Raw genomic sequence first — 12154 nt, 5'->3', positions numbered from 1 at the left:
AATATTGCTGCGGCAACTGCGGAACGACTCTATAGGTTTCGTTGTCTAAGTTTCGCGACAGCATATTGCCGCCAGGTGTCCCCGGGCGGCGCCGAAAGGACGAAGAAGTGAGGAACTCGCGTGCTCTCGGAGCTGGGACTCTGCTTCTCTGTTGGCGGCTTGCGCCTAGCCTGTGTGATTAAGGACCCATCCGTGACATTTCTGGTGGAGTGCGCTGGGTACATCGCCCTGGAATATGTCGCACACCCCTCCTAACACCGAGGACCCCAAACCTCTCCCTATCGACACGCCAGTGCATCGGGTCAGTCGCGACAATCTAGGACTGCCCCCTGAGCATAGGCTGTTGGAGACTACCTCGGCACCTGGCCGGCTGCCTCCTGAGCTCAGGCCATTTGACACTACCTCGGCGCCTGCCCCTCAACCAGTCATGCAAGGCGCCGCGTACTACACCCTCCAAAACCCACGGCTACCAAAATCCTTTCACGGGACTCAGCTGGAGGACGTGGAAGATTGGCTCCTCCAGTTTGAACGGGTCGCCGCATTTAACCAGTGGGATGACGCCGCCAAACTGAGGAACGTTTTCTTCAGCTTGGAGGACGGTGCTCGGACGTGGTACGAAAACCGTGAGGACGCTCTTTTGTCATGGCATGAGTTCCGACGTCAATTGCTCGCCACGTATGTCAGCGCTGATCGTCGGGAGCGAGCTGAACGCGCCCTACAGTCCCGCATGCAGATGCCCAATGAAACGGTTACCATGTACGTCGAAGACATGACGCGTCTCTTCCGGCGGGCTGACCCAGCCATGTCGGAAGCCAAAAAGCTGCGCCACCTAATGCGTGGTGTGAAAGAACAGCTTTTCGCCGGCCTCGTGCGCAGCCCCCCAAGCACTGTTGCCGAGTTTCTAGCAGAGGCTGTCACGATGGAGCAGGTTCTCCGGCAGCGTTCCACCGCGTACGACCGGCCAGTCCTTGCTGCTTCTATAACGGAGCCTCTCCCGGCGTTCAACACCAATACCGACTTCCTCCGTGACATGATCCGCACTGTCGTCCGTGAGGAGCTGCAGAAGATCTGTGGTACGTCGCAGACCACGGCCAGCTCCTTTATGGGCGTTATCCCCGACGAGGTGCAGCAGGCTGTCAGGCCACAGTTACTACGCGGCGAACCACAGCCAGTACAGCCAGATTACTACCGCCCGACGTACGCTGAAGCTCTGCGACGCCCTGCCCCGACTCCAGCGGCATTTACACAGCCTATCCAGACGGACTACTGCCGCCCGACGTATGCTGACGCTTTACGACGCCCTCCCCCAAATGCAACGGCGTTTGTTCAAGCCCATCACGACGTCCCGCTACCCTCCGTGCAGCCAGTGCAGCACATCCCGAGTGACCGACGATCCCTGCGCAGAGCGGACGTCTGGCGTGGCCCAGACCGACGACGTTTGTGTTTCCATTGTGAGGAGCCCGGTCACCTGTTCCGGCGGTGCCCATATCGTGAACTTGGCCTGCAGGGTTTTTCCCCCGATGCGCCAAGACCCCGATTTGGTCAACGGCCCCCTGCGATTGAAGAGTACGTAACGCAGCAACCCCTGTGGTCCACGGCGCGCCGTCAGTCCCGATCGCCGTCCCCTCGCCGGTCATCATTTTCACAGAATCCGCAGAACTTTTCGCGAGCGACAGCGGACCGCTCGCCCAGTCCTCGCCGGGAAAACTGAAGACAGCGACCTCCGGGGGCGTGGTCGCTGGATATCGATGCTGTAAGGACCTCCTGACGACGCCGACATTCGATGATAGAGCTTTGTCGACGTCGACGACAGCAGGTGACCTAAAGGAGCGATTCTCACTCGACATACCCGTGCTTCTCGACGGTCACAGCATTAGCGCGTTGGTGGACACAGGAGCAGAGTTTTCAATTATTAGTGGCAAATTGGCAGCGCTTCTGAAGAAAGTCACGACTCCCTGCTCTGGCATGCAGATCCGGACGGCGGGGGGCCATATCATTACTCCGCTTGGACAGTGCACGGCTAGGGTCCAGATCATCGATTCGACGTTCGTAGTGAGCTGCCTGGTGCTCCGCGACTGTTCTCGTGACCTGATTTTGGGCGTAGATTTTCTCCGTGAGAATGGTGCCGTTATCGACCTGCGGAACAGAACCGTTACGTTTTCTAGAGCGAAAGCCGACGACACCTCCGATGTTCGTCAACGCAGCTCCGCCCTTCGTATTTCCACTGAGAGTGTTTTGATCCCGCCGCGCGCCAGTGTTTCTGCAAGAGTTGAATGCGATGATAGGCTACGTGATGGACCTGCAGTCGCCGAGGGCAACCTTTCCTTGCTACTGACACACGGCATTTGCTCGGCCGGAAGCCTTGTCCACCTCCATAACGGTCGGTCGGAGCTCCTGATTACTAATTTTACCAACGAACCTCGTCGCCTTTTCCGAGCTACTGCCATAGCGTGGGCCGACCAATTGGCAGGTGTTACTGAGTGTTTTGCGTCCGAGGGCATGGTACAACCGGAGACGTCCCTGGATCGCATCGATATTAGCCCCGGGCTATCAGCGACTCAACAGCGCGACCTACGCGCCCTACTGCTTCAATACCAAACCTGCTTCGCATCCTCCTCGAAAGTGCGGCAAACGGCGGTCACAAAGCATCGAATCATCACTTCCGATGATGCTCGCCCCATACGACAGCAGCCGTACCGCATTTCCCCGAAGGAACGCGACGCCATCCAAACGCAGGTGAAGGAGATGCTTACAGACGGCATAATTCAGCCTTCTAAGAGCCCGTGGTCGTCGCCTGTTGTTCTGGTAAAGAAGAAGGATGGGACTTTGCGCTTTTGCGTCGATTACCGTAAGCTGAACGCCATAACGAAAAAGGACGTCTACCCGCTGCCTCGCATCGACGACTCACTCGACAGACTTCGCCGCGCCAAGTATTTTTCATCGATCGACCTAAAGAGCGGATATTGGCAGATTGAGGTTGATGAACGTGACCGCGAAAAAACTGCCTTCATCACACCCGACGGCCTATATGAATTTAAGGTGTTGCCCTTCGGCCTTTGTTCAGCGCCTGCGACGTTTCAGCGCATGATGGACACTGTCCTGGCTGGCCTCAAATGGCAAACCTGTTTAGTTTATCTAGATGACGTGGTGGTGTTTTCAGAAACCTTCGACCAACACCTTGAACGACTGCGGACCGTGCTGGATGCCCTGCGGTTGGCCGACTTGACACTTAAACCCGAGAAGTGCCACTTTGGCTACAAAGAGCTCAAGTTTCTTGGCCATGTTGTGAGCGCCGACGGTGTAAAACCCGACCCCGAGAAAACTGCCGCCGTAGCCGAGTTTCCCCGTCCTACTACAAAGAAAGCGCTCAAGCGCTTCTTGGGTTTGTGCGCCTACTACCGCCGTTTTATCGCAGACTTCTCCAACATCGCTGAACCTTTGACCCGCTTAACGCGTGAAGATACACCGTTCGTCTGGACTGCCGCGCAAGAGGCTGCTTTCACAGAGCTGCGACAACGGCTGCACACTACCCCTGTGCTTGCTCACTTTGATGAGGAGGCTGCTACCGAGATACACACCGACGCTAGCAATATTGGGCTTGGTGCCGTCCTCGTTCAGCATCAAGAAGGCGTAGAACGTGTGATCGCGTATGCGAGTCGCACACTCTCGCGCACCGAAATCAACTATTCCACCTCAGAAAAGGAGTGCCTCGCCGTCATCTGGGCCACGATGAAATTTCGGCCCTATATCTACGGTCGCCCTTTCAAAGTCGTCACAGACCACCATTCCTTGTGCTGGCTGACCAATCTCCGGGACCCATCAGGCCGCCTGGCACGCTGGAGCCTTCGCCTTAAGGAATTTGATTATACAATTGTCTATAAGTCCGGACGTAAACACGAAGATGCCGACACGCTCTCGCGCGCACCCGTTGAGCAAGCTGATGACAGCGCAGAGGAGGACCATCGTTTCCTAGGTGTGGTCAGCAGTTCGGACTTGGTGGCAAGGCAGCGTGCTGACGCTGACCTGCGGTCTGTCATGGATCACCTAGAGGGCCATGCTTCCAACGTACCTCGACCCTTTTCCCGCCACCTGTCCTCTTTTTGTATTCGCAATGGCGTACTCTACAAGAAAAACTCACGTAACGGTGACCGGACCTACCTCCTAGTCGTGCCATCAGACCTCCGCGACGACATCCTTTCAGCGTGTCATGATGAGCCCACATCTGGCCACTTGGGATTTGCACGCACGCTCGCCCGAGTGCGTCAGGCCTATTATTGGCCTAAACTTGCAGCGACCATCCATCGCTACGTCAGAGGTTGCCGTGAGTGCCAGCGTCGTAAGTCGCCACCGCTAAAGCCAGCAGGTTTGCTCCATCCAATTGAACCACCTCGCACACCTTTTGACCAAGTCGGCATTGATCTTCTGGGCCCATTTCCTGTATCAGCATCTGGCAATAAGTGGATTATAGTTGCGACTGATTATTTGACGCGCTATGCGGAAACCAAGGCGGTGCCGCGCAGTACATCCTCGGAAATCGCGCATTTCTTCATACACCACATCGTTTTACGACACGGCGCCCCGTCTTCCGTAATCACCGACAGAGGCACTGCGTTTACTGCACAGCTCTTGCACGAGGTGTTCCAGCTGAGTCACACGACCCACCGCAAGACTACTGCATACCACCCGCAGTCAAACGGGCTCACGGAGCGCCTCAACAAAACCTTAGCGGACATGCTCGCCATGTACGTCGATGTACAGCACAAGACCTGGGACGAGATCCTCTCATACGTGACGTTTGCCTATAACACGGCGCTTCTGGAAACGACTCGCTTTACGCCGTTTCGCCTCGTCTACGGGTATGACGTACAGACCATGCTCGACGCCATGCTTCCGTGCGCCCCTGACGACCAGGAGCTCACGTCGGACGCCGAGGAGTTTACCCGGCACGCAGAGGAAGCCCGGCAACTGGCCCGTATGCACATCCGACGGCAGCTGGCCACGGATGCACAACGCTACAACCAACGGCATCGACACGTAGAGTACCACCCCGACGACAAAGTGTGGGTATGGACCCCAGTACGTCGCCCAGGCCTGTCGGAGAAGCTCCTGAGCCGCTACTTTGGACCGTACAGAGTGTTGCGCCGTATCACGGATGTGACGTATGAAGTCCTCCCCGGTGGCACTCTACCGAGTTCGCGCCGTCGACCACAGCCTGAGGTCGTGCACGTACTGCGCATGAAGCCTTACTGTACACAGTAAGGGACGTAGCCTCTTCCGCGTGTTCTTTTTATTAGTGCCTGCAGCCGTTGAGCGGCATGTGACCGTTTGTTCACTTACTTACTTCCTCCCGTTCACTCAATGTGCGCCCACGTTTTTGCTTTCTTTTTTGGGGAGGGGGAATAATGCCGCCAGGTGTCCCCGGGCGGCGCCGAAAGGACGAAGAAGTGAGGAACTCGCGTGCTCTCGGAGCTGGGACTCTGCTTCTCTGTTGGCGGCTTGCGCCTAGCCTGTGTGATTAAGGACCCATCCGTGACAATATATAGCTCTCATAGCTGCCACAGTGGCTCAGTGGTTATGGCACTCGGCTGCTGACCCGAAAGACGCGGGCTCGATCCCGGCAGCGGCGGTCGGATTTCGATGGAGGCAAAATTCTAGAGGTCCGTGTACTGTTCGATGTCAGTGCACATTAAAGAACCTCAGGTGGTCGAAATTTCCAGAGCCCTTCACTGCGGCGTTCCTCACCGTCTGAGTCGCTTTGGGTCGTTAAACCCCCATTAACTAAACCGTATATAGCTCATGCTTTCTTAAGCAAACGGTGGTCTGAAAGCGTTACACCTTGTGTGGAAGATAACGCATGAGGTGGGTTGAATCGAAAGTGTATTTGCATGTGTAGTCAAAAAGAAATTGACAGAACACCACTGCACTAGCTGCAACAGCCTACTAATGCGGCTCGCACCACATTTAAACGATTGGAATGGGAGAACGAAATCGCAGGAATGAAATTGGTATAGGAACTTAGATACAGTGCAAGGTTTGTTTCTCTTGGATTAGTCAGCAGAAAGAAAGCACCTATGCGGAGCTGGCAAATGACTTATGGCTCAGGCCGCCGCGGTGGCTCAGTGGTTATGGCACTCGGCTGCTGACCCGAATGAAGCGGATTCGATCCGGTAGCGGTGGTCGGATTTCGATGGAGGCGAAATTCTTGAGGCCCGTGTACTGTTCTATGTCAATGCATGGTAAATAACCCCACGTGATCTAAATTTCCAGAGCCCTTCACTACGGCGTCCCTCATAGCCGAAGTCGCTTTGGGACGTTAAAATTCCCTTAAAAACTACATATAAACCCACTTATGGCGCAGGGTGCAGGTGGGCATCCACTCTTGGAAGCAAACCAAGTGCCTCAATCGCTCTTATGGAGAACCTCGTATCAAGGGTGGTGTCGAAGCGTGCGATCTCCTCGCTCTTTTAAGTATCTACTCAAGAATTAAGTAAACAAGAATCTGAATAAATGTAAAGGTAGATTAAAGTGATAGAAGTAAGGCTACCATTCTGGAGGAAATCCGGCGCCGTTGATGTCGTCGTTGTGAGTGAGAAAGCAGGTGGTACATCTGCCTCCTAGGTCAAATGACCTTCCGACGTCATCACAAATTGCCCACTCTGACAGATCTCAACCTGCCTTCCAGATTGTGAGCAAACTGTTCATCGCGACAGAAGGGAAATAAAGCAATGAGCAACTGCGAAAGGTTGCTCGGCAAGAGCAGCCTGGTTCTCACAACACGCACCGATGGCTGTGTTTGAAACGGGTACCTGCCAGTGCAGTGGTGTAGTGCTTAAGCGCTGCGGCAATGCGCAAGAATTGGTATGAGGACTCTCAGCGGTCTATGAATGTAGAAAACGACCAAACATGTTTAGGGGAATCCCCCAAGGCAGAGTAGATTTGTAACAAGGGAGGAATTGCTCATTGACGTCCACCCGAGCGCAGCCATACGGCTACTAAGGAAAGCTATTCAGCTTTCTCTGAAACTTCGTAGTTAATGAAAAATTCTTCCTGGTTCGAGGTTAGAACCCGGGACCACCGCTTCACCGGAGCAGTCGCTCTACAAATTGAGCTAACCGTGACGGCAAGCTTATAATAGGGCGAGATCAATAACTCGAAGATCAATAACTCAATTGATCAATAACTCGAAGTGGGAACAGTGTTGAACAGGGGGATTCCCTTAAACATTTTTGGTCAGCACTGTTCCCACTTCGAGTTATTGACTAATTCGCTCTCGCCCAACCATAAGTTTGCCGTCCCGGTTAGCGCACTTGGTGAAGCGACTGCTCCGGTGAAGCGGTGGTCCCGGGTTCGAACCCCGGACCAGGACGAATTTTTCTTTAACTGCGAAGTTTCTGAGAAAGCTGTGTAGCTTTCCTTTGTAGCCGTATGGCTGCGCTGGGGTGGACGTCAATGAGTAATTACTGCCTTATTAGAAAACGACCAATACCGCATATAGGGGCATGTAGGTAGAACTCAGGCGACAAAAGAGTGCTACTTGCGCGGGAAGGATCTGTAATGGTATCGCATTGTACTCTTAAGGGTAGATTAAGCGCAATGCGGTCATGAAAGAAAGAACCGTATCATCTCCGCAAAATGACAGGAAAAGAGGACACAAGACCGCTAAATAGACACGTTAACGCTATCGCTTCACACCGTAATCTGCAGTTTAAGTATCCCCTCGAATTGTTTGCGTCAGGGCTACAAAAAAAAAGACGGTTCTAAAACTGAGATGACATTAATCTGCATGCCTTACCTTCTTGCAGTCTCTATTTGGGCTGAAGCGGATTGCAAAGGCATGCACAGAAGAAGAAATGGATATGGCTGCTGACGCACTGAAGAACGCAAATCAGTCTGAACGTAAGTTGTAGCAATGCATATCAAGTATCATTCACGTATCCCTGGTTCGTCATTTGCTTCCGACAAGTGTTTTTGCAGAAGCAACTGCATAGGGGCCTTCTCCTGGGATGCCACTCTCACAGTCCCGTAGCGTTATGAAAAAGCGGTAGGTTTTTAACATACTTAAACCAAGTAGACGGGCAAAAGCATGTGTTTAGCCTGATTACGTCATGGTTTTGCTTTGCTGGGTCGTCGTGTAACTGGCAACGATATTAGACTCAGTTTACGCTCTGATCGAGGTTAAACTGATCTATGGGTTCGCGCCGCAGATGGGAACTGATGAAGATGGCGATGCGCAATGCACAGAGCGAGAATGCGTTGCGGTTTAACACGAGGCGTGCTTGGCTGCGATAGAGAAAAAAAAAACACATCGGGGATACCATAGTGCTCTCGAGCAGTGGCCAGCGTAGCTGACTTGTTTGGGCCGTCGCGTGTTGAAATCCCATGGACGGAAGTTTTTCATTTGTTTATTCAAGTTCGATGCCAAGGCATCAGCGAGGAAAGAGCGTTTGCAGATTTGTTCCTGAATTAGAGCTTTCGCTCTATAAATTGCAGGGCGTTTACGGGTCCATAACACGAACATCTAAGGTACAGCTGTGGTGTGTCATCAAATGTTTTGTAATGACATATTTTACTTTTATTTCGAAAATTAAGCGAGCCTGAGGCGAATTCAGACGCGTTGCAGTTTTCTTCTGAACATTTTTTCAACAGATTTCTTACAGCAGTGAAAGTTAATCTGCACGCATGTTTAGACGCGCTTGTTACAGCGTGGGGTCTCGAACGCCCATATGAACACGGTAACATGAACCGTGTTTGCAGGCTGAGGTGTTGGAAACTGCGTTTGCCCCGAATAAGACGCAGCGAGATTTTCACAGCCTCTACCACGCGCACAACGCTGAATCGGTATTCAAACGGGGGACATCGGCGCGGATGGATAAGTAACGATTTTAATAAGTAACGACTGTGCGGAAACGATAAAACGCTCGCAGTAAGGGAAAGTGGAAATTGCTCTCTTTCTTTCCATCGCGCCTTTACGCCCAAAGAAAAGTTCGGCTGTTTTGGCGTTAGGCTTAATGTTTGCACAAATTTATCATTCACCAGGCCCCCTGTGTTGCTGCCAGCTGCCATTTGGACCTTTTTTTTTTAAATATGTACCGAGTGACCGTTTCTCCTAATATGTTAGCATTTAACGTAGTTGATCGAGTATGCCGCCGCCTATCCCAGGTGATAGGTGGGGCACTGCAGGGCTGAGAAACTCTTGGATATGTACACTTTACCGCGCGTTGTTTTCTTAATACCTTACGTGTGCTGGCATGGGGATCCATGCTATCCTTTTTTTGCTAATCCTTTGCGTAGCCATTCATTCGGTGGGTTATGTCTGCTTATCGGTAGAGGTGTTTTATTCTTATTCAGGGGGCACCGTACGCCTGGTGAAAAGTTCATTTTCCTGGAGCAGAGACCCCGGCCCTAACGTCGAGTGCCCAGATGTGGTCCTCCAGGACGTGAGCCTTCGGGTGGAGGTGGGCTCCATGGTGGGCGTCGTGGGGTTCGCGGGCAGCAGGAAGTCAGCGCTGCTCGCCGCGATTCAAGGAGAGATTCACCGCGTCTGCGGCTCGGTCGCAGTGTCGGTAAGCGATCAAAGGATACATTGCTCTCACGGAACAAGTATAGTGGGAACCGGAAATGCAGGCTGTCGGTTTGGTTTGGTTTATGGGGTTTAACGTCCCAAAGCGACTAAGGCTATGAGAGACGCCGTAGTGGAGGGCTCCGGAAATTTCTACCACCTGGGGTTCTTTAACGTGCACTGACATCGCACAGTACACGGGCCTCGAATTTCTCCTCCAAAGAAATTCAGCCGCCGATGCCGGGATCGAACCCGCGTCTTTCGGGCCAGCAGCCGAGCACCATAGCCACTGAGCCACCGCGGCGGCGTGATTGAATTGGATTGAATTGAATTGGATTATATTATATTATATTATATTATATTATATTATATTATATTATATTATATTATATTATATTATATTATATTATATTATATTATATTATATTATATTATATTATATTATATTATATTATATTATCACGTTGTAGTGACAGCAGTCCAGCGGTCAGGAAGACACCAGAAAGACTTGCAAACGAAGCTCTTTATTTGGGCTGACTTGCTGTCGGAAGAGACCTACCCGGGCAGCCGCTTGCTGACCGATTTTTTTTTTGCGATGTTACATCATGCCGCAGAGCTAATCCGTTAGTCCACGGCGCAGCGGTACATGACATCACGGCGCGCGACATTTTTATCCGGATCCTCGCTTTGCTGTGAGATTGAAGCCGCGCCGCGTGGCAGCCATGGGCACGACATACACGGCCGTGTTCAAGCATACATTTTCCTGTGCCCGTACGCGCGCATTGTTCTGCATGCACAGGCGCGTTGTCAACGCGGCAGCGTTAGAACGGACGTTCAGTGGAAGAGTCGTGCCCGTTGTCACACTAATTCAGGTTTGGTCATCATCATCCGCATCACTTATTGTACCCTTAAAGGCCTTCTGTGGGCAGTACGCACGAGGGAAAGGGGGAGCAGTATACAACAATAGCACGAAAATAGATGGCCAAAAGGGCCGTGTGGATCCAGAGGGTTGTAACGCCACTCGTTAAGCTGTGGAATGAAAATGAATAAAATTCGAGTCAGTTGTGACTCTGACGCCGTAGCATGACTGAAATGTCATTATGAGATATAAGGATGCAAGATAAGTTAATTACGATGGAAAAAAATCTAAGTAATTACTTGCGAATGGAACAAATAGCCCTTGGGTTGGGAGTCAGACACTTTATCCCTAGGTTACTGAGGTACGTTCGTTCGACTCGGTTAAAAAAATAACCTCTAATGTCTTCTGGATTATCACGTAGTGTAGTGTGCTCACTGATGCATGCTAATTAGTGTGTGTAATTAAAAAGGTTGCTAATGAAGAAATAAAATACCAAATAATAATTAACGCGTTTGCATTATACCTTACGGCGGAGCTTAAAACTGATCCCATAATTTTTTGCTACACCAGAAGCGCCGTGTCTGAGGCATGTAATTTTCTGCAGAGGCGCTGAACGGCGCACTAAGATATTTTTCATTGGTTTGTTCAAACAGCTTCCTGGTTTCATTGGACGCTTGAAAAACAAAAAAAGACATAGAGGCGACCATATGATGCGGTGTGACGAATCTGCGTGAGCAGCGCCGGTTGTATAGCCGTTCGCTTTTACACTGACCATCTCCAAATTGCGTCTTTGAATTTTACTTCGTCGCCACCTATTCGTTCCACTAGAGCTTGAGGGTGTAGCTGGGTGCGTGGTGGATGGAGCCTATCGGAAAGCGAAGGTCGGTGGGTGGCTGGTAGGTAGACGCTCGTAGGGGAGAGATGCGCTTTTACCGAGGGGTGCATGGAAGGTGCCCAATTCCGCTCGAAACCACTATAGCGCGGGGGGATGTAGAATTCACACGCGGACGCACACACACCGACAACACACACACCCGCGCGCGCATTCCGTCCTTTTCGCCGCAAGACGACTGTAGTGCTAACGCAGTAAAAAAAATAAAAATGAAGCGTTGAAGGAAAGAGATCCCAGCTTGGTTCAACATATCATAGACACACTCTTGACAACAAAACACACAGAAAACGACGAGGACGAAGACGAGAAAAGACAAAGACAAGCAGACAAGCGCCATGCCAGTGTGAACATGCCTTAAGCCTGTGCCTTTTGTGCCCACAGTGTCTCTTTATATCATTCAAAAGAAGGAGGTTCATTAATTAGAGAATTTATTCGCAAAACAAAGAGCCTACCTCGTGACTTTTGCGCTAGAGAAGTATTTATTACAATGGGCTTACCTGTGATGCTGAAATTTAGTCGTCCTCAAACCAAGCAGGCATACTAATACTTATATGGCACTGTTGTGTGCGTTTCTGCCATTTCCTACCCGCACACGCACCAACGTTACATGCCTCCTAGCAAGCTGTTAAAGCCGTCAGATGCTAAATTTGTATAAAGCGGCATGTCCATGGTATTCGAGCAAAAGGTATGGTATTTAGAGGTAGCCCTCATCATTTAGCTCCTAAGCCGAAGAACGTCAAAGAAGTGGCTATAGAGGCAGCATCGGAATGACACAGCTGGGGCAGCGCGATGCTTAATGGGGTAACGAAAAATTCGGTTTGAAGTTCTTGTCATCAACAACGGT

General features: G+C 51.5%; 1 protein-coding gene across 1 annotated transcript in view; it reads left to right on the top strand.

Annotated features, from left to right (window-relative positions):
- Positions 1–12154, top strand: part of LOC149347454 (uncharacterized) — a 92085-nt gene that overhangs the window by 25712 nt on the left and 54219 nt on the right. Inside the window, exons 6-7 of the mRNA XM_089541582.1 lie at positions 7803–7896; positions 9349–9563. Coding sequence (XP_089397708.1) covers positions 7803–7896; positions 9349–9563 — 309 coding nt within the window. The remainder of the gene's footprint in view (positions 1–7802; positions 7897–9348; positions 9564–12154) is intronic.

Source organism: Amblyomma mixtum, chromosome 4 (genome assembly GCF_055824585.1).
Source record: "Amblyomma mixtum isolate Tamu chromosome 4, ASM5582458v1, whole genome shotgun sequence".
Lineage (NCBI taxonomy): Eukaryota > Metazoa > Arthropoda > Arachnida > Ixodida > Ixodidae > Amblyomma > Amblyomma mixtum.
Note: the sequence above shows the minus strand (reverse complement) of the source record. Positions and strands in the feature narration are given on the sequence as shown.